General features: G+C 44.3%; 3 protein-coding genes across 5 annotated transcripts; all 3 read right to left on the bottom strand.

Moving 5' to 3' along the window:
* Positions 1-28: 28 nt before the first annotated feature.
* On the bottom strand, positions 29-9,449 carry LOC144005200 (antigen peptide transporter 2-like). 3 transcript variants are annotated; one of them, XM_077503215.1, is made up of 13 exons: positions 9,044-9,449; positions 8,089-8,181; positions 7,698-7,848; positions 5,801-5,915; positions 5,582-5,712; positions 5,231-5,436; positions 4,261-4,458; positions 4,058-4,186; positions 2,486-2,677; positions 2,193-2,366; positions 1,907-2,069; positions 1,696-1,832; positions 29-572 (listed from the first exon to the last, which is right to left on the bottom strand). In XM_077503215.1, exons 2-13 carry the CDS (start codon positions 8,170-8,172, stop codon positions 393-395), a joined length of 1,860 nt encoding a protein of 619 aa, XP_077359341.1. In that variant the 5' UTR covers positions 8,173-8,181; positions 9,044-9,449; the 3' UTR covers positions 29-392. The 3 variants fall into 3 exon arrangements, with proteins under 3 accessions (XP_077359341.1, XP_077359339.1, XP_077359340.1); XM_077503213.1 differs by having other exon boundaries at positions 7,698-8,181; XM_077503214.1 differs by lacking the exon at positions 9,044-9,449 and adding an exon at positions 8,308-8,555 and having other exon boundaries at positions 7,698-8,181.
* A 404-nt stretch (positions 9,450-9,853) lies between these two features.
* slc16a5a (solute carrier family 16 member 5a) lies at positions 9,854-18,364 on the bottom strand. The gene is made up of 7 exons (XM_077503216.1): positions 18,270-18,364; positions 16,606-17,026; positions 14,633-14,982; positions 12,263-12,406; positions 11,880-12,180; positions 10,893-11,398; positions 9,854-10,164 (listed from the first exon to the last, which is right to left on the bottom strand). The coding sequence occupies exons 3-7, from the start codon at positions 14,916-14,918 to the stop codon at positions 9,908-9,910; spliced, it is 1,494 nt and encodes a 497-aa protein (XP_077359342.1). The 5' UTR covers positions 14,919-14,982; positions 16,606-17,026; positions 18,270-18,364; the 3' UTR covers positions 9,854-9,907.
* A 154-nt stretch (positions 18,365-18,518) lies between these two features.
* kctd2 (potassium channel tetramerization domain containing 2) lies at positions 18,519-23,998 on the bottom strand. The gene is made up of 6 exons (XM_077503217.1): positions 23,458-23,998; positions 21,470-21,578; positions 21,302-21,393; positions 21,136-21,231; positions 20,702-20,827; positions 18,519-20,518 (listed from the first exon to the last, which is right to left on the bottom strand). The coding sequence occupies exons 1-6, from the start codon at positions 23,761-23,763 to the stop codon at positions 20,489-20,491; spliced, it is 759 nt and encodes a 252-aa protein (XP_077359343.1). The 5' UTR covers positions 23,764-23,998; the 3' UTR covers positions 18,519-20,488.
* Between the last annotated feature and the right edge of the window lie 639 nt (positions 23,999-24,637).

The following is a 24,637-nucleotide window of genomic DNA, read 5'->3' as shown; positions in this document are numbered from 1 at the left end:
GGTCAACACGAAGCACACCACGTCTCGATAGATGAAATATTTTTTTTTATTTGCACAAAACCGAGATCAGAAAAAGTGCATTAGCTGAACATACAACACTTGAAGAAAAAAAAAAGTTTAAGATGACATTTTGTCTGCTTTCAATGAACAAATCAGTCTTGCGATTCATCAGCAAGTTCAAGTTTTCACAGTTGGGAACGTTTGATTATTTTTTTTTCACCCTGTTACCCTAAAAACAGCTTCTGAAACTAGGGTCCACAAACTAAGTGTTTATTATTCTTGGAAGAAAAATTGTATTGTTGTCGAAAACGTACGTCAACAACCAATCACGTTAGGGGCGGACTCTGGCTAACATGGTGGGTGGGTGGTGGAAGAGCTCCTCCCTCCCACCCTCAGTCGTCGAGAGCGCCCCCCCACCCCCCGCTAGCCATGAGCTGCGCGTGCGCGTGCGTGCCCTCCTCGGTCAACACGCCGTCCTCCATGAAGACAACGCGGTCCGCGCGCTCCACGCTGGCCAGCCGGTGCGCCACCATCAAGACCGTGCATCCGCACCCCGACACCAAATCCAGGACCTGCTGAAGGGGAGGGGCCACAACACATCAGGAACATCACTGTTATATCATAAAATGCGTTCAAAAACACAAAAACTGCATCTTAAATCCAAACTGTTGTTTGTTTTGGTCTTTGTCAGTGAATATCAAACATAAGATTTCACTTTGCTTTGTTTGTTTGTGTGTGTTTTTTTTCAATCTTGCACTCAATATTACAAATATTGAAAGTAATAAAAACAAAAGTAAAAGTAAGCATTTTTGCAAACAATGCTGTAAAAGGAGGAGCGATAGATAGACTGATATGTTTTTTTTCCAAGGCGGATAACGATAGATTATTAGTCGTCAAGGAGGCTGATAACCAATATTTTAAGCTGATATTCATTTGCAGTTCAAAAAAAAAATCTTTTAAATGATATCGACAGATTTGTTTAAAAATAACAAATATTGTAGGAAGCTTCCAAAGTGTCATTAGCATGTGTTAAGCTAAATTAAAATAAAATAATAAATAAACAAAAAAATTAAAAAGCAAGTAAATAGGTCCCTAAAGATTTCTAATGTAAATAAAGTTTTCTAAAATTTTAACATAATTTATTGATTTCATTTTTTTTTTTTTTTTATAAAAAGTGTCGGGAGTTCCTATTTTTTTAGAATGTGGAAATTTAAATCGATCCATAAATGAAAAGTTCCCTGCATCTCACTGAGTGGCAAATTTAATAATAAATAATAATAATAATAATAATAATGGAAATAAATAAATAAAATAAAATAATAATAAAATAAATATTAATAATATTAAAAAATAATACGAAAATAATTCATATAATAATAAAAATATAAATAAATACATAATATAATTTATAAAAATAAACATAATAATAATAATAAATACAAATAAATTATATATAATAATAATAATAATAATAATAATAAAAAGAAGAAGAAGAAGAAACGTGCGCTGAAGAGTCTTGTTCGCCTGAAGACTTGCGTCTATTTCCCCGCAACTGTTATGAAGCGCTCCCCCTAGTGTCCCGCCAAGTATTTGCTCAATAAGTCATGAACAATGGAGCCGTTATAGTGGCTGAATATTAACTTTGAATGTGCGAGTGACGCGAGTGAATTGCGTGCGTGCGTGCGTGCGACTGACGGCGTTTTGCGCGCGTGCGTCCATGTGGCTGGTGGCCTCGTCCAGGATGAGGACGCGAGGTTGTCGCAGCAGAGCCATCAGCAGCGCCGCGCTCTGCTTGTCGCCCTGCGACAGGTGAGCCCCGCCCTCGCCCACGTCTGACACACAAAAAACAGCAACAAATCAGACGAGCGACGTTCGCGGTGCCGCGCTTCGCCGTTGCGCAACGTACCCGCGTCGTCCTCGTCGGCCTCCATCTTGGCCAGCAGCCCGTCCGCTTTGATGTTGGCGGCGAGCTCTCGCGCCCGCCCCAAGTCCAGAGCCCGCAGGCCGTACTGCAGGTTGTAGCGCAGCGAGCCGCGCAGCAGAACCGGATTCTGCGGAACGCAAACCACCTGGAGACCACACGCGTGCACGCAAACGCACACGCGTGACGTCAAAACATTCAAATGAAAATGTGACTCGACGGAAGATGATTTGTGCAAAAACATTTTGGGAGCTCGCGTGCCTGCTGGTACCTTTTGCTGCAGGTAGTCGTTGCGATAGGCGTGCAGCGGTCGTCCGTCCAGCAGGATGTCGCCACTTTGAGGCTCGTACAGACGCTTGAGGAGTCCCGCGCAGGTGCTCTTGCCGCTACCTGACGGGCCTACCAGGGCCGTCACTTTTCCCGCCTCCAGCACCAGCGACACGTCCTGAGTACAAAAATATATCGATATCGCCATCAATCATCATATGTCGTCTCCCGATTGATTATCAATACGCCTGCGCCAAGGACTTGTCAGGCCACTAGGGGGAGCGCCTCGTGTCTCACCTTGAGCGCCGGTCGGTGGTGCGGCGCCGACGGGTATCGGAAGGTGACCTGGCGGAAGACGACGTGACCCCGCAGCGCGTGGGGAGCCAGGTGTCCATCTGCTCGTCGTTTGGGCGAGCGGTCCAGGTAGCTGAAGACTTTGGAGATGATGCCCAGCGTGGCCAGCGTGTCGCCGCAGCACACCAAAATCTCCTGCGGGAGACGAGACAAAAAAAAACAAAAAACATTTATGGCAGCGGTGGTGAGGCGACGTCAACAGACCCGCCCCCAAATTCAAAAACATCGGCCAGAAACGCATCCAAATTATTTTTGGTTCCACAAGTTGAGGAAAAGATTTTGCACGCACCAACTCGTGACCGTCAACACTTTTGTTTGCCGGAAGGACCTTTTGTGCATTCACCAACATCAAAACACACGAGACACATTTTTAGGGATGGGCGAGTACCGATACCAGCTATCAGTATCGAGCCGATACCAGCCTTTTTTCAAGTACTCGAGTACTCGTGACGCAGACGAGTACAAGCGACCAATAGCAGAGGGGGAAGACGTTAAGTGAGTCCTCCTTGCCTGTAACTGCCGCTAGCTTGCAGCAGTTTTTCACCAAAACTTCACCGGTTCGGAAATACTTCAAAATTGTGAATCTTAAACTAAAAGAGTATTTTTGTGTTTTATTTTGAGCGTTAAGTCTATTGAAGAGTGACTGTGCTGTTTTTTTTTGTCAAAATTAAAGGGAATATATTTGTTTAAAAATATCTTTTAGTGATTTTTTTTATTTGTCAAAATGTACTACTGGTATCAGCAGTTGGTATCGGTGAGTACTGAGGGTCTGAGTATCGGTATCGGTCTGAAAAAAAGTGGTATCGAACATCCCTACACATTTTACAAACGTTCCTTCAACTACACACATGCACACACAAGAATGAATGAATGAAGGAAGGAAAGAACAAATGGCGGAATGAATGAATGAATGAAGGACTTAAGGACTTAAGGACTGAAGGAAGGAAGGAAGGAAGGAAGGAAGGAAGGAATTAATGAAGGGACGAATGAATCAATGAAGGGACGAATGAATCAATGAAGGATAGAACAAATGAATGAATGAATTAAGGCAAGAATAAATGAATGAATTAATTAAGGAAGGAAAGAACAAATGAATAAATGAATAAATGAATAAATGAATGAATGAATGAATGAATGAACAAATGAATGAATGAATGAATGAATGAATGAATGAATGAATGAATGAATGATTTTCTTGCCTCCATACACAGAAAAGAAAATCCAAATATCCCGTTTTTGTTTTGTGTGAAGCGTCCGGCTTATTATTATCGATCGTGGACATAAAAATGTTTTGACATTTGATGACTGCAAGTATGAAAGATTTGACTTTTTTTTTTCTTCAACACATTTGAAACAATTTTGCATCAGTGACTAATTGAAAATGTGTTTTGGTCCACTTCCACAACAGGTCCGTCCGTCCGTCCAAGTGAGCTCAACGCGACGTCAGCTTGTTTCCAACTTGAATTGAAGAAAATGAAAATTGATGTTTGTTTCGATCTATCGTGCCGGACTGACCTTGAGGTTGTGCGACATGGGCTTGCGCAACAAGAAGAAGGTGAGGAGCGTCCCGATGCTCAAGCGACCGTCCGACACCAGCCGGCGAGCCGCCAGCAGCATCACCGTCTTGCTCGCCAAACTGCCCAACTGACACACGGACGGACAGACAGACAACATACGTGAGCAAACGCCGACAAACGTGCCGACGACGCGTCACTCACCCGCCGCAGGAAGTGGAAGGCGGCTTGGAGGCATGCGGCTCGCACGCTGATATCTCGCAGACGTTCCAGTTCGGCGCGGAATCTTCCGCTTTCGTCCGATTGGCCGCGGAAGCTTCGAACAATGCGGATTCCGCCCAGCGACTGATGACTCAGCTCTCGCAGGCGAGCCAGGCTGTCCTGCTTCTGCTCCTTTACTTCCTGTCAGGTGGGAACACTCACCTGTACGTATGACTGGATAGACCGTACACGCCCGTGCAAGCCGTTGAAGTCACACGGCAGCCATCTTGCTCCTCCCACCTCACCAGCAGACTACGGGATCAACTATACGCTATACGTATAGATGAGACATGTACAGCTCGGAGGCGGCGTGGGGGGTTTGTGACGAGGTGCTCACTATTTTTTAACAAGTTAAAAAAAAAAAGTGGACGCTATGTTATGCTTTGAAGACCCCAATATTAGATTTATTTGGCAGAGGCATCTTTTGTTGAATTACATTTATAATTCTTCCATAAAAAATATATGTATACAAGTTTCCTCCTATACTAAACATTGTTAAGTATATAATTTCTACATGTATTTAAGGCAAGTTGTAAAATGTCTGAAGTCCTCTTGTTTATGTTTAATACATTTAAAACACTGTAAACCATGCTGTTTCTACTAAGTACTGTCTGAAATGTTCTCCAATTTGGATCCTGTAAATGTATCGGATGGTATGGCGACAAACGTTTCTTGGGAAGAGCAATATGGCCGCCTTCTGACTTCAAAAGTCTTGGCCTATTGCCTATCCAGCCATATATATATATATATATATATATATATATATATATATATATATATATATATATATATATATATATATATATATATATATATATATATATATATATGTATAGTTTGATGCTTCCCAGTCTAAGAAACGAATCCCTCTTTCAAGTATGCGACTTGTCGCGGCTGCCCCGCCCCATCTGACCTTCTGCCATCGGACTTGTTGCCTCTGCAGCGCGGCCATGACGGGGATCTCGACGCACGCCAGCGCCGTCAGCTGGCGCGACAGACACAACATGGCCGCCAGCATCAGGACCGTCTTGAGCGAGCTGCGCAGCACGGCGTTGGCGTTCAGCGCCACCGTCAGGCCCATCTGGTGTACGTCCGAGTGCAGCCGCGAGCAAAGACTTCCTGTCACGTGACACGTTTTGGTTCCATTTGAATAGAAGAAAAATAAAAGTGACTGACGATGTGACTGAGACTTGTGACAAAGTGACAAAGTGAGCAGAACTGGCACGACGGCAGCTCATCCAACATCCGGTGTCGGCGCGCTCACCTGGCGGGTTCTCCTGGAAGAAGAGCACTTCCTGGGTCAGCAGCGTGCGGAACAGCGCCACCTTCAGGCGCCTGTCCAGGCCGGCGTGCGTCATCTTGAAGAATCCTGCCCTCAGGCCCGAGAAAAGGCAGCTGCCGGCACACAATCGATTTAGATGCTCGCTTCGTTGCCGGGCAACGGCGAGACGAGACCAGACGAAACGAGACGAGACGGCGTTACCTGCCCGCAGAGACGCCCGCCAGCACGGCCAGCGCCGAGTAGAAGGCGGAGTCGGGCGCGGCGCCTTGGAGCGCGTCCGTCACTCGGCCCTGCAGCAGCGGGACGCACGTGTCGCCTGGACAACAAAACACCACAAAAACGGTTTCAACGACACCCAATCAACACGCTTATCGCTACAGAAACTTGTCAGCCAATCAGAGAAGAGCTTTCCCGTTTAGCAGGACAAAAACAAAAGCGGTGGAGGGCAGATGTTAACAAATCAACATGTGGATGCGATTTGAAAAGGTTTTGGGAGCACACTTTCTTTTTTTTTTCTTCTTTTTTTTGAGGCATTGCTCTCTTTTTTTTTTCTTTTTTTTGTGTACGTGCATGCAAGTTTGTGCTCATGAATTCACCTGAAACATAATAAATAAAAATCCCATCCCCTTCACCTTAACCGGATACTTCAAAGTGGGGCTGTGCAATTCATCGAAATTCAAATACAATTTCAAGGATTACGCTCAACAATTACAAAATCAGCATCATGGTAAAAAAAAAAAAAAAAGGATAAATACTATATTTTTTTAGTTGTTTAAATTTATACATTTGCACCTTTTTAAATATATTTTGTTTCATTATTATAGTGTTTTTTATTTGTCTTAATATTTTTTATTTGTTTTTTTAAGTTTTAAGTAAACATTTTGTTTTGTACCAAAAAAAACCCAAATAAATCATCTTTACTGCACAGTGCACCTGCTGGACTTCAACTTCAAGTTTTTGCCAACAAAAATATTTATTATTAGAAATATATATGATTATAAATTCTGTTTGGTCCAAAAGGAAATTACATAATTATAGTGTTTCTTAGGGGTGTGAATTTCCTAGTACCTGACGATTCGATCCGTATCACGATTCATAGGTCACGATTCGATTTGATACCGATTAATCCCGATATGAATTTACAAGTGGATTGTTGCGATTTTTTTTTACTCAGATTTAGAAAATATCATTCAGTAAACTTATACATGTACACTGTAAGATTTGTATGAAAATGTATTATTTATTGATCTGAAACTTCAGTCTTATAACTGTGAGTCACTGTATTTAACAAACAGGTTGTAACATTTTTCATGTTTGAACAGGGTTGAAATTAAATATTAAGGCTTAATGTTCCATTAATATAACATTCTTCCATGCTTAAGGTGTGAAAGTTAGACGTTTTGTTGAATATTTTTCCATCAAAAATGGATGTTAAAAAATCGATTTGGCTGCCTATTGAATCGATTCGAGAATTGCGTGCTGTAGTATCGCGATATATTGCCGAATCGATTTTTTTTAACACCCCTAGTGTTTCTATTTATTTTTTTTTATTTGTCTTAATATTTTTAAATGCTTAAACATTTTCTTGTTTTGTACCAAAAATAATTGCTGAAATAATCATGATTTCAATTATTGTCAAAACTAATCCTGGTTATTCATTATTATAAATATATATGATTATAAATTCTGTTTGGTCCAAAATTATCCATAATTATAGTGTTTCTATTTTTTTTTTTTTTTGTCTTAGTTTTTTTAAATGCTTAAACATTTTCTTGTTTTGTATCAAAAGTAATTGTTGAAATAATCATGATTTCAATTATTGTCAAAAATAATCGTAATGATTATAATTTTCATGATCGAGCAGCTCTACTTCGGGAGAAGGTCAGGAGACCAGAGGAAAGGTCAAAGGAAAGAAAGATGAAGCAAAGTGAAAGTGGAGCACACTTTGGAAAGACGACAATCCCCCCAAAACTTTCCTGATATTATAGAAAACAGATTGTGGCATGTCTGCCATCTAGTGGTGAATGTTGCCATGACAACTTGAAAAATTGCATTTGTTGCCCAGCTGAGGCGTCGGTGAGCGAGACGATCAACTTACAGGCCACGGTGAGGATGATGAAGACGAAGCCGGCAGCGAGGAAGATGAAGTCGGGTGCGAAGTAACCGAGCAGCCTGGCGAGCAGGCGGCGAGCGTCCGGCGCTGGCTTGCCCTCTCGCGTCCAACCGCCACCACTGCCGCTAAAGCCCGCCTCCCAAAACAGACAACTCAACGCCGAACACAGCGCCACCCGCAGCAGAGCACCCGCCCCGGGGGGCTCCGCCCCCAGGACGAGCGGCAAGAGGACGAGCAGGGCGGCCAGCCGGCGCGGAACCGCCCGCCGCCCCTCAGCGAGCGCCGCGCGTGTCGCGCCGTCCAGCAGCGCCCATTTGAGTGCGGCGGCGGCACAGCGCTCCGCCACGCCCACGTCAGCGACGTCGACGCCCCTTACCAGCAGCTGAGCGTGCCACCAGGACCAAGTGAGACACGCGTCCGCCACCAGCAGCAGGACCACGCAAAGAACCACTGAAGACATCCGCGTGACCTGAAAGCAGACAAACACCGATTTAGTCCAATCCTATCTTTTTACTAATTGTGAGTCTGTGTTCTACTTATAATTTTGTATTTCATTTTTTTTACATCATAAAAATAGCTCGTGAATTTCTATAACCTTGCTCTCGCAAGATGAATTCTCGCGGTATTTGTGAGTTCACAAACTTCTTGTACCGAGCAAGTTGATTTCCGCCGATTCGGACCAATCACAGAACGACGTTGTTTTTGGGGCGGGGTATGCGGATGTGACGAAACCAGGAAGCCAGCGCCGATACTGGGGCAAACAAACAAATAAACAAACAAAAACTAAAGGACGAATGGACGCTGCAATTAATTTTTGCGGAATTACTCTCGGTTTCCTTGTTGAATGTTGAACAGTGAGAGGCGCTTTGTACATTTTATTAGCTGGTAAATATGTTCGTACTATGCCCATCCCCCTATTCGACGAGAACGAAGACGACATTTTCATCCGTGGCCGTGATTGGTCAAAAGTCAAAAGTATTGTATGGAATGCCATCCATCCATCCAGTTTCTGAACCGCTTCCTTGTCCCGAGCAAATCACTGTGGATCGGTCACAGATTGATATTGCTGATTAAATTACACTGCCCCTTTCAAATAATGTAGAGTGTATTTTATTTTATTTTTCAAAATTAAGTCTGAAAACTTATTGGAGAACAAAAACAGTTTGAAAGCTTGTTTTGGCGTCAAGGAGAAATAACGCACACGGCGAAGATCGGAAATCGGACTTCAAACAACAAACTCAGAACCACCAAGTTGAAAACAGCCTTATCGGGGACATCGAGAACTCGGCATTTGAGAAATGTCACAAAACAAGTTGGAGAAACTAACTCACCTTCCAGACGACAAACGTCGACAGAGCTCCTCCTTCAACTAGTTCCCACTTTCACTTTCACTTTACTCGATAGTCACCTTTGTTCCACATTCTTCTTTTTGCTCTTTCTTGTCGTCAACTCATGTCTGTAACACGTCAGCGCATGTCGAATTTGTTCTGCAGATTAATATTCGGATGATTTTGGTCTAATCTCATCGATTCAAACAAACGTCACGGACGACAGAAAGACAGAAAACCACTGGGCGGAAGTTGAAGGGGGAAAAAAACGGTAGCCGGAATGGTTGCTTCTCGTAAAGTGGGCGTTTACAAGCGCCAATTTAAAATAAGGCTTGATTTTTCCAAATCAAATTGTAATGATTTCATGTTGATTTAACTGAGAATGATTTCATGTTCAAACGCATTTGACAACATAAAGTCCAACATCCGGGACATGTTCAGGCGATGACGTCATAAAAAAAAATCGAACTTGAGTTTCCCCAACGAGAAAAAATACTGTACACGAAATAATAAATAATACGTTTAAAGCACCGAAAATTTTTATACTATATAACATTCAAATATGATTACAAATACAATTATTTCGCAATCTTTGGCTTCTCACTTCAGTCACATAAACATTATACCATCATATTACAATACTAAGATTAATATAGCTAAAAAAAAAAAAAAAAAGTGTTATAAAGAAAATTTGGTGAAAATACTAAGATTATAAAATGACTGGAATCAGATTTTAATGATAATTTTGAAATAAGATCCGCGAGTTATAAACAATGCAATGAAAGTAATCATTATGTCAGTTGTCATCAAAAAGGTGGTTGCACTTTTATTTCTCTTCAATCTTGCATGTTGAAACGTGATCAAGGATTAGCACAAGTCATCTTGTTTTGTTGACGTCAGAGCGCCACCTGGCGGCCTGCAGACGACAAGCGACTCCACAACAGCGAGTTCATCATTCGATTGACGGCGTTCTTCTTGCGCTGTTCGTCCTGTCGCCGTTGCGGCGCGCTCGCTGGCATCCATCCACCAAAAGGCGGCGGCGAGGAAGACGGCGGCCGAGGTCACGACGGCGCTGCAGGCCAGGAAGACGTACGAGTACTGGCCCGTCGAGTCCACCAGGATCCCTGCGGGTTTTCCACAAGCGCCACCTTGGGTAAGCGCCACCTTCAGCCCGTCATGCGAATGCCCGCCCACCCGCTAGTGATGCAACCATATCCAAACATCACCATACCATATTATCGCCATATGAAGGCCACGATATTAGGAGTGTGACGATATATCGATATCGCCATAAATCCTCATACTTTGTCTCCCGATAGATTATCGATACGCCTATGTAAGTATTGCGATTTGTAGTTAATATTCAGCCACGATAACAGCTCCATTGTTCATGACTTGAGCAATGACTTGGTTGGCCACTAGGGGGAGTGCCTCATAAGAGTGGCAGGGAAATGGACGCAAGTCTTCAGGCGAACAAGACTCATCAGCTTAGTTTTAATATATATATATATATATATATATATATATATATATATATATATAGGCACTTACTCACTTACATATTGGATCGGTTCACAAGAATATTACGTTCATCTGATCATTAACGTGGATTTGAAACATAGAAGGGCCAAAAGATGCCTTGTGAAAATTCAACTGCACTAAAAAGCTAGCCACTAGAGGGTGCTAGAACCGCAAAAATGGAAATCAACCAGACCTTTTTTTTTTTTTTTAACAGATGCGCTGCTTCGAATATCGTGACACGACGACGATATATTGTTGCAGTTTTCATTTGGCGATATCAGGATATTGGCGGTATCGTTACATGCCGCCCGGGTTTTTCGTTGTTTCTTACCGGCCAGTGGCGGTCCGAGCAGCAGCGTGGCACTCTCCATGACAGCGAGCAGGCCGAGCGCGGAGGCGAAGCGGCTCATGTCGGCCACCACGTCCATGAGGACGGTGTACATGAGCGATCCCACCACACTGATGGAGAGCCCGTAGAGCAGCACGTAGGCCAGCAGCACGGGGAAGGCGGGCCCACGCAGGCAGCACACGCAGTTGCTCAGCCCGTTGAGAAGCAGCGCGCCCGCGAACACGTAGACGTGGCGGCCGCGGAACCACGGCAGACTGAAGAGGGCGCCGGCGGGCGGGCGCGCCGCCACGTTGACCGCGCCCAGGACGGAGAGCAGGGACGCCGCCCGGCCCGCCTCCACGTGCTTGGCCACGGCGAACGGCACCAGGTAGATGAGCGGCACCACCAGGCCCAGCATGGTCCACGTGATGGCCACGGCGTAGACGCGGTAGCGCCGGTTGTGCCGCAGCTGGTCCAGGGCCAGGTGCTTGCCCACGCAAGACGCCAACCTGGCGCAAAAGCGGCATGAACAGATGTGCTGCTTTTAATAGCATGACATGACCACGACGACGAGATATTGCGGCAGTTTTAATATTGCAATTAGGAGTGCGACGATATATCGATATCACCATAAATCCTGATGCTTTGTATCCCGATCGATTATCGATACGCCTGCGCAAGTATTACGATTTTTGTCGTTAATATACAGCCACGAGAACGGCTCTATTGTTCATGACTTATTGAGCAATTACTTATTTACCTGCACAGGTGGCTGAGCCATCAAGACAACGCAAAAAAAAAAAAAAAAACTCAAGATGACGAGCGCACAGGTTACACAGGGCGGGTGAGTGACTTGGGAGTCAGCCAATCACAGCGTCGAGTGGACTGCCATTAGCCTCTAGCTCGCCATTGCTTGGCCAGATTGCGTCTTGGCTGCCTCCAACCAATCAAATTGCTAGGGAATGAAGTCACATGACAGGCGTCCCTCACCTAGACGTGCCGACGCAGCCGGAGCCGGACGGCGGTCGGCGTCCCGCCGACGGCGCGAGCTGGCGTTCCAGAGGCCGCATGACGGCGCCGCACACGCAGCAGTTGAGCAAGACGGCGCCCAACACCAGGAAGCTCCCCCGCCAACCCAGCTCGCCGTGCAGGAAGTTGGCTAGCGGCGGAAGGGCGCACAAGCCCAGCGCCGTGCCCGTGGACGAGACGGCGTTGGCGAAGGCGCGGCGCCGCACAAAGTACTGACCCAGGATGGTCACGGCCGGCTGGTAGCTCAAACAGAAACCCAAACCTGGAAGAACAAAACATCCCCAACGAGACTCGCTAATTTGCTAATGTGCTAAAGTCAGGTGGCGTCGCGCCGGCTCACCCACCGGTGACGATGCCGGCGGTGACGTAGAGCTGTCCGATAGAGCGCGTGAAGGAGCTGGCGGCCATCCCCAGCCCGCTCAGGACTCCGCCCAGCATGACGGTCGCTCGGCATCCCAGTCGCTCCACCAAAACGCTGCACACGGGGCCTGAAAACGCAAAACGCAAGCTAGCTAAGCTAACCTAGCGTCGACACCATGCTAGCTACTTCATCCCAACTTGTACTCCATTGACACTATCCTACTCTTGATACTGGATCGAATCGTACTCCAATTGTACTCGTCTATCGTCAGTAGCATCTCCTTCACGAGCGCATACTTTGTACATTTGTTCTAAGTCCATCCACGCCAGGCAGGGCTCACCAAGCAACTTTTGGGAAAGTGAAAGATACTTCTTGGGTACCACCAATGAATGCAAAAACTTTTTACATACACAGTTACATACACACTTCTGAAACAATAAATGTGCTCCAATTATTTGTGGCTAAATCATCTGCAGCAAACTATGCAGTGACCTGTGACTTTCCATTTCAAAAATTCACAAGTTTGCTTGGAGAAAAAAAAGAATAAGAAAAGCAAATTGGACTCATCTCGCTTCAGCTGGGATCCTCATGCGGTTCTTGGAGGCTGCCTAGCGCCAGTGTTGGTGACCCCTGACCTACATGCTACGCCACCATCTTGGCTAGTCCGTCTCCCTTTTTCAACGACCTCCATCTATACAGCTGCCATCGATACTCTGTCCATTTATGCTACAACTACTACAATGAATGCTACTGCCACACGATACAGATTGTATTTCTATGATGTAACTAGCATTGAGTGAACTAAATCTAACGAGAAAACTAAAATTTAGAGAAAAAAACCCAATTTCGTTAACAAAATAAAATAACGAAAATGCTTTTGCAAAAACGAAAACTGAAACCACATTTTATGTTTACAAAACTAACTGAAATTAACTATAATTATTAGGGGTGTAACTATATCTAAACATCGCGATACGATATCACGATATGGCCACGATACGATAACTATCACGATATTGTGGGGAGGTTGGCGATACAAAAAAAAGTAACAATATTGTAAAAAAAAGAAAAAAAATCAAACTAAAAAAACTATTGTGCTTATACAGCAATGAAAAACACAAACATAAATATTATATATATATAAATATATAAATATAATATATGCATTGAAACACTTACTCCACATACTGCCTCGGTTCACAAGCATATTACTTTCCCCTTCATCTGATGATTAGCATGGATTTGAGACACAGAAGGGCTAAAACATGCCTTGTGAAAATTCAACTGCACTAAAAAACTAGCCACCAGAGGGTGCTCGAACTGCACAAATGGAAATCAACCTGACTGGGTTTTTTTTTTAACAGATGTGCCGCTTTTAATATAATGACACGACGACGACGATATATGGTGGCAGTTTCAATATCACGATAATAGTGGCAGATGCGTAGATTGGCCCACCTCGTTTTGGTGCTCCCAGGTTTTCAGCAGTCCGACTCGCTCCTATATGCACGTCCAAGTCCAGGGATCGGCATCCGACGATGATGGCGTGGCGGCAGTCACATTTAGTATTAAACAAATTTAACTTAAAAAAAAAAAAAAGGGTTACAGCCCCAGTGGCGTGTCTTTGGTGTTAAACAGGGATCGTTAAATGTATTCTGAATTATTTCAATTGGATGCGGTCGAAAACTGTTTGGTGCGGCAATACCTGGCATAATACACACCTGGCGGCGTGAATACGGGCAAACATATAGTGCCAGGTGACAAGAATTCTTGGTAGGGGGCGTAAACCCAATTATGCTAATTAAGTAAAAATCAGGTAAACAATTACAGGGATAATCCAAAAATATAACATCGGTAATATGGCTCCTACAACGATCACAATATTGCCGGTATTATTACATCCCCAATAATTATCGTTTTGTTTCGTTATCGTTTTAGTCTTTGGTAATTAATTTAGTGCATGAGCCTTGATTTTATGATTTTAAATGTGATTTGAAGCCGATTTATTTTGACATTAACTGGAAGTGATGTCATCTAGCAGCAGCCAATAGAAAAGCACCAAAAGATGACATCACTCCCATGGTGTTTTATATATATATATATATATATATATATATATGTATTTCGCACAAGTAATACACTTTTTTTTTCAATAAATACTAAACTAACTACAATTAAACTAAAATTAAGCATTTATTAAATAACTAAAACTAATCAAAGCTAACTGAAAACTAATTAAAACAAACTGAATTTCAAAAACAAAACGAAATAAAATCGAACTAAAATGAAAATTCCAAAACTATAATAACCCTGTTCTCATGTATGTGATGTGTGCAAGTGACGAGGTGTGGACCTCCGGCGTGGAGCACGGCCGTCATGATGGAGGGCACCCATGAAGTTTGGCTGTTGGAGGCGTGGAAGTCCTTCTGCAGGTCGCCATAGAAGATGCCCACGCAGGATGGGAAGGCCAGCGTCAGCGCCAGGACCAGCACGCTGGCCGCCAGAACCACCCAGCCCCAGCCGCCGTCAGGGCCCCCCGCCGAGGCCCCTCGCCGCTGCTCGTCGTCCCGACCATCATCTTCTTCTTCTGCGGCCGTCCCGTTGTCCGCCTGTCCGTCTTCCTCGCGGTCGCCGCTCATTGTGCGCTAGGGGGCGCCGGCGAGGCTCCGGTCGCTCTCGCCGCGCCTCTACCGCTCATGGTGCCTTTAATCAAGCGGGACCAACAAATGTAGCGTCACGACAAGCAACAGCACTTGCAACAAGTCCGTTCTCATGCTCATTTTTCTTGTTTGATAGTTGGAAGGGGTCACAAAAGCAAAAACAAAACTATACATTAGCATCATTTTGTTTGACATTGTTTCTTTGACAGCGGTGTTTTTGGTCTGCCTCGATAGGTCGGGTGCTTCTGCTGTCCCGGAACAAAATATTGTGCCGGTCTTGGAAGAGGCGTCAAAATCACCTCCCACTTATTGAGCTTTTCCAACGGGAATAACGCTTCAGATTATTTTTTTAGGCTGTTCTGTATTCACTACGATTCTGTCAGGAAAATATACATCAACACCGTGCAAAATGGTGAATCGAGTCATGTTTGTCTTCGATGTGCAATATCGCACAAATGCATTCCGACACAGAGGGCGGGAAGTTTGCACCTAAATCCAGTCTGAAGATGATGATATATTATTTATATTTTTATTTTATTTATTTTTTTAATCCCTTTTTAGTTATTAACTATTTTAATCTATATTGTTTTGTAGCTTTGTTTTTGTTTTTTTCTATCGTGTTTAACTGTTTTCTTTTAGTGTTTAAATGTTTTCATTTGGTAGTTAATACATTTTTAGCTCCAGTGTTTTCTCATGGGGGAGCCTCCACAGTGAGAGGGATGGTTGGTCTTCATCAATCTCACTGTGGATGAACTCCTCCTGGGTGCCTTTCCTTACAGGGTACTTCTGTGCCCCGCCATGTTGTGGTTTTCATGTGTTTGTTGGGTTTTGGGTGTGTCTGTGGGTACGATCATGGGGATGGGGGGGGGGGCTTTTTCTTTTTTTGTTATTGTATTATGGATGTCCAGCACTTTGAGTTGCATTTTTAATGTATGAAAGGTGCTATATAAATAAAGTTGATTGATTGATTGATAAATAGAAGATGTTTCAGTCATAAATGGTCAAATGAAACAGCTATTGTTGGGGGCAAATTCCTCCATAGGGCATCTTTTAAAGCTTTATATTACATTTCAGCTTTTAGTAATTAGAAGTAAGCTTTGGCTTCCTTCTACCCCTTTTCGAACAAAACACGTTAGGACCTTTTATGTTTAGTTATTTTGTGTGTGTGTATTTGTTCGAGATAAATAGAGATCAAATCAAATTGCAGGCACATTAGGCATTTGACGCTTAAACACCATTAAATAATAGTTTTAAATTATCACTATGTGTCTCTTTTTCTGATTGTAGAGCTGCTAGTTGTGGAAATCAGCATCCGCAAACTGCGCCTTAGTTTTGTGTTATTATTATTATTATTATTATTATTTCTCATTCTAACCTTCTGGACGAAAAGGAAACACTGTGACGTCATCGAGAGCCCTACTATTCGCTCTTGTTGACTTTTTTTTCCCCCCAACACTTTCGCGCGCATTTTAAGCCCAATGAAATGTTTTGGCTTCTCCTTCCGTGCTCGTGACGACGCCGGTGACGTCATACGCTCGCCCTGAAAAGCGCTCGAAGGAGAAAAAGCGGAAAGGAACTGGCGAGTAGTTGGGACGAACAGGAAGTGGAAAAAGAACAAATGCAGGCCGGAAGTAGACGAAGATAATAAAGAAGCATTCTCACTCACTTCCTCTCGTCTCGGGTCGAGTCCTCTATGGAGTATCGTCGTCGTCGTGGAGCCAAAAGACTAGCTGACCGACGAGGGATGGGCGAGAGGGGGGTGGGGGACAGAACTGGCAGGCCAGCGCGGGGGGAGAGGGTGGGGCACCCCAAGAACACCCCCCACCCCACCCCCTCCCTCCATCCCCACGTCACATGTAGGTCAACGTGCTCGATCAGCTTCCCCACAAGCCCGTTTAGTGTCGTGCCATTTGGACAAAATCAAAACAAAAGCAAGATCTGCATGAGCAGATTGCAAGATGGGATTCCTTCCACATGCTATTTCAAGATCCTTCCAGTAAGATGAGACATCCGGGAGGGAGGGAGATGTGGAGCTCAGTGCTCCGAGCATGAAAAGCAGAAAGAGCTCAGCTCGATGAATGCTGCTGCTGCACCAGACAGAACAACAAAACAAAGCAAAACATCTCTATCACTTTAGAACGAGACACAGTTAAAAAAAAAAAAAAAGTGAATCCATTCTCACGAAGTGTTCTTTTTATCTGCCATTTTGAAATTTCATCTCAGAGTCCAGTTTCAATCACACTTGTGAGTTTTGAATCATAGTTAGTCCACCCATCCCATTTTTAGTCAGCTATAAATCGAACATCTTAGTTTTTTAGTCCAAGAAAACATCATTTTATGTGTCTAGTTTTAGTCAACAAAAACTGTTTTATCTCGTTTTAGTCAGGACAACCATATATATATATATATATATATATATATATATATATAACATTTTTGTCAGCAGATTGTTGAACATTTCGTATCATGAAAATTTCTCATCTTTTTGATGAAAAACAACTTGACACACAATTACAGTCTATCAACAAGTGGCTACTGTGGCTAGTAAGTTAGCAAGCATTTAGTTAGTGGTCGGATTCACATTGTTGAAACGTTTGAACTAAAGAACCGTTGGCTTTTTTTTTTCTTTTTTTTTAAACAAAATCAATTTTCATCTCATTTTTGTTCATAAACTAAAATGTCCATAGATTTCAGTCCAGTTTTTATGAAGTACAAGTTTGTCTCTTCATTAGTTGACGAAAATTATTTAGTCCCACTTATTGTTTATTAAAGAGGGTTTTAGTAGTTAGTCTAGTCTAGTTTTAGTACAGTGAAAAATGTCCATCCATTCATTTTCTTAACCGCTTATTCCTCACAAGGGTTGCGGGGGTGCTGGAGCCTATCCCAGCTGGCTTTAGGCAGTAGGTGGGGTACACCTTTAACTGGTCGCCAGCCAATTGCAGTAGTGAAAAATGTGTGTTGACAAAATTATTTTTGTTTAGTTTTTGTTGGCAAAATTAACAGTAATCACAAACGAATGTTTTAGTTGGCACGTGAGTGATGTAAACTAACAAAATTCAACTCAACTGAAATTGGAGTTCTTTGAAAAGGAGTTTCAAGAAGTCTGACTGACTCTGCGCAACAACCCACATCAACATGAGGAACCGAAGATTGATACAAAATAATCATCCTCCTGCTTGTCCATCTGTCCAATATGACACGTCTCGTCTCCACACATTTTTTTTTTTTTTCCGATGACTTCAGATCCGTCTTCATGCCTCTTTCATCTCGCAGGCTCACGTTGACATCTTTTTGTCTTGTGACTAGTCCCGTCATCGGCCATCATCTTACCTGAATGTCTCACCGCCATTTTGTTGTCACGCGCCTTCCGCGCCGTCTTGTCAGCTGCGCGTTAGATTGGCTTCATCCCCATCTGGTCCCTGTTTTCTCACATGCGTATTGTCAGCTGCTGTCATCACGTGCGTCTTACCGTCGTCATTTCAGCTCTTGTTACTCGTCTTCGTTAGTCATCATGCGACCTGTCCTCACCCGTTTTGCCTTCATTATAGCTTTGCAAAGACAAAGTTGATGGCAAGAAAGTTGCAGCACAACAAAAAGACTTTAGTCGACAAAATGTGCAAGAAGTCAAAAGACGCAAAAGGACACGAGTGCGCATGCACGTTGGATGGCGACTTCGGGCTCGGCTGGCGTGCGGCTCGTCGCTTGTTAGCGGACGTCGGCTAGCCCAGCGAGCAAACCACACGAGTGGAAAAGAAGCAGATGGCGACGCTTCTCCAAGACTCGTGTCCACGTCCGCAAACGTTGACTTTTTTTTTTTTTTTTTTTTTTAAACACACCAACAACTCCAAATCCAGCTCAATGACACAAATGGATTTACAAAATGTAAACAGACACGTTCACATCATTTTGATCAGCAAGTTGAATTTCAGTTTGAAAAGTGAGTCATCAACATGTGCTGACGCTGCTTGTCATTCAAAATTGAAAAAAAAAAGTTGAAATGAACAATTTGAGTGTCAAAATGAAACGTGACACTTTGTGAAGATGCAAATTTCATGTTTGCATCCACAGCTTTGATCTTACAGCGCCTCTCGCAGAAGACGAGTGCGACGACCAACAAAACAAACGGAAAATGTTCAACAACAAAACCATCGCAAATGTTTTGTGTAAATGTCACTCAAGCTGCCTTTCGCGTCGTGGCTGGAAGGAGCCTCCTGATGTCGTCGCAATAAGCAGGGGTGGGCCAATCCGGTCCGCAAGCTTTCCCTCCTCCAACACAGCTGATTCCAATCAACATGATCATGTGCTGATTACGAATCAGGTGTGTTGGAGAAGGGGAAACATTCAAAACCTGCTTGCTCACCCCTGCACCAGACGCTTCCGTGACACACAATTTGTGAAGGTGCCACAACAATTACTCATCTTTACGCTTCCACCGATCGTCGACGGAGAGCAGCTTGAAATGATTTCACGAGTCGCGGAAATGTCGTTGGCGTGCACATTTCGGCGCGTTCACTCACTCATCAGCTTGTCAATCCGAGCGCTTGTTGTCATTTGGGACTTTTGACAAGGTGTTCGTGTGACATTTGCGTTGATTGTCTGGATGCCTCAAATTTGAAACCATCAACGGCTTTTGGAAAATGGGCGGGGCCAATTCCGCACAGGACATCCAAAATCTTCTCCATTAGAAACATTTGCGTCTTTACTGTTAAGAAGCAAATGATATGAAAAAGGAACCACAAATATACAATCGGGATGTTCATGATATAACGTCACATTATGTTTTTGGTTTTCCCCGCCATCAGTCCCTTTTGTCACCCGGGAATGCTAACAGATCTGACACATGCTAACATGCGTAGCATCCTGGTAGCATGTTGCTCGTTATCACGTTAGCATGACAAGCAGGTCTGTTATCCGGGAATGCTAACGGATCTGACACATGCTAACATGCGTAGCATCCTGATAGCATGTTGCGTGTTATCGCGTTAGCATGACAAGCATGTCGGACAAACACGCACATGCAAAACCAACGCGTCTCACACTCACAACACTAGACGCTTGCTAGCAACATAGCATGCTAATTGCTAACGCCCCTCCCCAAATGGTCGGCGTATACCTGCTAGCGTGCTAGCATGTTGGAGCAGCGACTTGCTAATCAAATTTCATTTGTTGCACATTGTTGTCACGGCAGACAAACAACAAAAGTCACGCGTCGTCCACTCGTTTTCGTCCCAAAGTTTTCACAAGTGGACGACATTTTTTTTTTGTACACGTTCCTTCCTCACTTCCTGTCATGTGACACGAGGATGATGAGGGGTGAAGCCGAAGTCTGATGTGTGATGATATGCCAGAAGGTCAAAGTGCACGCGTGTCACGTCACTTCCTGTGGAGACGTGAAGACAAGAACCGTCCCACCTCCGTCAAGTTTGGTTTTCCCTCCATTGGGGACAGGAAGTTGGCATCCCATCTGCTCCAATCGGACGGACGGAGGAGGAGGAGAAGGAGCCTGTGGGGGTGTTGTGGGTGGGTGGAGTCCGGGGTCGCGTTCTCTCTCACATGCGTGAGCCTCGTTCCTGCAGGATCTGGACAAGGAAGAGCGACGGCTGAGTGACTGGCGCCCGTGCGAGACCCCGTCAAGCCTGAAGGCTCCTCCTACACGCAAGGCCCACAGCCTGTCCTCATAAAGGCCCCATCCCCACAAAAGCCAAAAGCCCCTCCCCCGGTAAGAGCTGGCCCGCCCCCATCAGACCCATCGGGCCACCCACCTTGGCCTTCTGGCTGGGCTCCATGACGACGCCGTTGGCCGCGTTGTTGAGTTCCCGCGACACCACGCACAGAAACTCCGCCTGGTCTTCGTTGCCGTAATTGTACGACGAGCCGATGCTGATCAGCTGACGGACACAAAACGCCTCGTCACATAATCATACCTGTCGCATTTCTCCAGACCTATCCTGACACCTGTTTGCATCACATTTCATCGCATGACGTCATACCCGTCTTGTCACCTGTCTTTGTTTTTAGTATCGTCATCATTTCAGTTTTGTAAGCTAGCTTCATGCAATCATCTCACCTGCCTTTGCACCCGTCTTTTCACTTGACTTCATAACTGCCGGGTCACGTCTTCACACTTTCCATCGTACCTTCATACCCGTTTCCTGACTTTGCATCAATTGTTCACACGTTGTCAGGTGAGACTCACCTGTTCAAACTTCCAGCCGTCCGACATGGTGGAGACCATCTGCGTGAGCTCCTCCTCCTGGCACTGCAGGACGCGGTAGACGTGTTTGACGGGGCCCTGCAGGAGGTCAGAGGCCAAAGAGCGCCGTTACCATGACGACGCAGCAAACAAACGCAGCAGTAGCTACCTGCGAGGTGCGGTTCTCGTTGTCCCGTATGCGCTCCTTCACCAGGCGCACCAGGGAGGCGATGTTGTAGAACTCCGCCTCTTCGAGGACACCTGAACACACGCAAAGGCGCACAAAAAAGGTGGCACAAGCGCTTTGGCGTGGCGGTCGCTTTCAGGCGCATCTTACCTTCTTCTGCCAGGTTCTTGTCCATGATGAGCTTTCCGTGACGGAGATAATTGAGGACGGGGCCGAAGTAGGTGGGGTCCCTGTCAATCAAATAAGCCCCCGTGCTGTCCTGCACACAACACGCATGCGCTCTTTCGACTCTTTGTCTTCATTTGATCAGACATTGTTTGGTTTCTTTATTAATTGTTCAATTTATCAGAAATTTTGAAATTTCGTATCAGTTTTAGTCCAGTTTCAATTACGTGTTAGTTTTTAATCATAGTTAGTTTTTATTTAGTCCATTTTTAGTCAACTATAAACCGAGCATTTTCCTCTTTATTTTAGTCCAAGAAAACATCATTTTATTTGTCTGGTCTTACTAAAACTCAGACTGTCATCAATTTAGTCTAGTTTCAATCCGGACAACCATTTGACCCCTGTATATTTTGTCAGCAGACTTTGGATCTAAAACTGTTTCACACCAAATTTTTTCAATCTTTTTTTTGATGAAAAACAACTTGATGCACAATTGCAGTGGCTCCATACAACAAGCTAGTAAGTTAGCATTAGTTAGCGTTCGGATTAACATTAGCTACTGTTGTAGCCTTAATTTCCTTTCCAACAATCCAATGTTCAATTAAGGGCAACAAGATCCACATTTTTATTCTTTGTAAGCATATTGCCAACGCGCTCCCACAGACATAAAAGATTTGCTTAACTTACTTAATTTTGATGACTTCAGTTTCTGGCCATTGTCCTCCTTTGGATCTTCTTTGCTCAGATGTGTATGTGTGTGATATGTAATGGTGTCGATTGCATATGTATGTGATGTATGTATGTGTGTGCATAAAGTCATTAAATCCAAAACACTATAATCAAAATAAACTGTAGCCTCTAAATCAAAAAGAAAAGGAGCCTGTAGGTGCGGTTGACAAAGTTGCTGCACTTCAGCTCCTAATCAGCACACCTGGTTCAATCAACTAGGGGCCTGTTCATGAGGCTGCAATGTGGCTTTAAAGGGTGCTGTTTTAAACACACCTGGCCACTAGGTGGCATGATTCACATTTCAAAAGGCCAAACCATATTCAACATATATTGGCTCCAACAGCTACTGTTGGAATGCTATAGATATTGGATTTATGTTATATCTATAATTTCCTTCTTTTTTTTTTTGTTTTTTTTTTTGTTTTGTTTTTTGTTAAACTTTTGACGGTTCATCCACCTCCTGTCTGCCCCATGTTTGCGCATGTTGCGCTCACAAACTGCAGATTTGAAAGGGGGCGTGTCACTATGCGTCACGTAGCAGTGTCACGGTGACAGATTAGCAGACAGGATTTTACAAAATGATATTTTCATCTCGTTTTTGTTCATGAACTAAAATGTCCAGACCTTAGTCCAGTTTTTTTATGAAGTGAAGTACATTTTCGCCTCGTCTTCATTAGTCGATGAAAACGCGGACTGATTTAGTCCCAGTAAAGAGGATTTTAGTCTAGTCCACCATTGCACATTTTTTTTTAATTTTTATTATTTTATTTTATTTTATTTTTTAAATATACCCACTCACACACGTGGCCTACTTCTTGTAGGCCACACACATGGGCCTTCCACCATTGCACATATTTGTTGCTGTTTAACGTGATGACGTAACATGTTACGTCACATTTGAAGGTGACAAGTTCCACGCCCACAAACAAAACAACGCATTCCTCGCAGCTCGGCTAACTGGCGGACTTCTTTGAGTCTTCAATTCAGAGTTAAGAGCAACCCAGCCAAACGTTTCAAAAGATACCAAAAGAAGAAGACCTGCACATGTCTCGCAGCAGTCACCTGAACCGGAAGGAACGGCTTCGTTTTGTTCGTCTCATGCGGAAATCAACTTTCTCACATCATAACAAGAAACGTCAAATAGAAATAGAGCTCCAGGTGGAGGAGCGGAGCTCGAGTGCAGTCAAAAAGAGGCATGAAAGGCCTCGAGTGGTTGTAAATTGTAAGCGATTGGTCAGGCTCACTTTGTCGGAGTCCAGGTCCGGGTGGTCCTGGCACAGTCGGAACAGGAACGACTTGGGCTCCCTGCACAAAGTCTGCTTGGTGGTGACGAAATAGGTCCCGCCCACGTTGAGACGCACCCAGCGCGGGCCCGGCTCGGAAGTCGAGCTGCCCTTGGGCGGCGGGCGGCCGCCGGCGGCTGCTGCTGCTGCTGCCGCCGCCGGCCCCAGCGGCGGAAGGCGAGCCGAGCCGCGGAGGACGTCGCGGTGCTGCTGCTGCGGCGGCTGGTCCGACTGCTCGGCCGCTTCGAGCACCTGCGGCTCGGCCATGACGTCGCGCTCGCTCGCTCGCTGACGACGGTCGGAAACGGCGCAGTCACAAAGCACCGCGACTGCTTCCCGTCCGCCGCCGCCGAACCCCAACACGTCGTCGTCGTCGAATGTATTGACGCAGAGCGCACCATGCGCGAGGAGCCAGGTGACGTCAGCGGGCACGTCTCGCCCGCTCGATTTGACGTCGTTCGCGCAAACGCAACGCTTCCGGGTTGGGACGTCGACGTCACCGTCAGACGCGGAGCAGCTGGCGAGTTGCAATTTTATTTTTCACCTGCAGGCGGCATCTTTGCGTCATCTTACTTGGGATTTAGCGTAAAAGAAGAATGCTTAATAAAATTTTAAAAAAAAAAAACAGTCTTGTCACAGCACAGAAATCGTTTATATAAATTGTTCCTACGGATTACTGTAATCTTCTGTTACTATGAGGCTCTCTGTTTGTTTGTTTTTTAAATGTACTATTTCATCTGCGCACACATTCTTTGAAATAATTAAAGAAACGTTTTCTTAATCACTAATTACCTTGGTGATTTATTATTAATAGACCTTGAAAGTAAATGTGTCAATTGACATTCTGAATATCTGGACATTTTTTATATTTCTGCAATACAAATGAGTTTAGACGATCGAACCAAACGGCATATTACATTGCTTTTGCCTGTGACTAGCATACAAACCAGGCAGATTGTTAAGAGTAGTCAAACGACATTTCATAACGTTTTGAAAAAAATAAATAAAATAATAATCATCACAAATCACATTACAAGTATCTAAAGTCCAATGCTTTTCAATGAGCGACTGCATCACCTCACCAAGATTAGTAAAGCTTTTTTTTTCGAGATTAGAATTGGGTTTAATTCCTCTGCAGTGC

The sequence above is a fragment of the Festucalex cinctus genome, chromosome 17 (assembly GCF_051991245.1).
Source record: "Festucalex cinctus isolate MCC-2025b chromosome 17, RoL_Fcin_1.0, whole genome shotgun sequence".
Taxonomy (NCBI): Eukaryota; Metazoa; Chordata; class Actinopteri; order Syngnathiformes; family Syngnathidae; genus Festucalex; species Festucalex cinctus.
Note: the sequence above shows the minus strand (reverse complement) of the source record. Positions and strands in the feature narration are given on the sequence as shown.

Bases quoted from the DNA above. Each gene is read 5' to 3' on its own strand.
- LOC144005200 (XM_077503213.1), bottom strand. From the start codon at position 8,172: ATGTCTTCAGTGGTTCTTTGCGTGGTCCTGCTGCTGGTGGCGGACGCG. The intron at 4,187-4,260 runs GTGAGTGACGCG...TCCGTGTGTCAG, and splicing joins CCTTCCACTTCCTGCGGCGG to TTGGGCAGTTTGGCGAGCAA. The intron at 2,367-2,485 runs GTGAGACACGAG...TTTTGTACTCAG, and splicing joins ACCACCGACCGGCGCTCAAG to GACGTGTCGCTGGTGCTGGA.
- slc16a5a (XM_077503216.1), bottom strand. From the start codon at position 14,918: ATGAGCGGCGACCGCGAGGAAGACGGACAGGCGGACAACGGGACGGCC. The intron at 12,181-12,262 runs GTGGGTGAGCCG...TTGTTCTTCCAG, and splicing joins CACCGCCGGCATCGTCACCG to GTTTGGGTTTCTGTTTGAGC. The intron at 11,399-11,879 runs GTGAGGGACGCC...CTTTTGCGCCAG, and splicing joins GGCTGCGTCGGCACGTCTAG to GTTGGCGTCTTGCGTGGGCA.
- kctd2 (XM_077503217.1), bottom strand. From the start codon at position 23,763: ATGGCCGAGCCGCAGGTGCTCGAAGCGGCCGAGCAGTCGGACCAGCCG. The intron at 21,232-21,301 runs GTAGCTACTGCT...GACCTCCTGCAG, and splicing joins ACGAGAACCGCACCTCGCAG to GGCCCCGTCAAACACGTCTA. The intron at 20,828-21,135 runs GTGAGTCTCACC...TGTGTCCGTCAG, and splicing joins ACGGCTGGAAGTTTGAACAG to CTGATCAGCATCGGCTCGTC.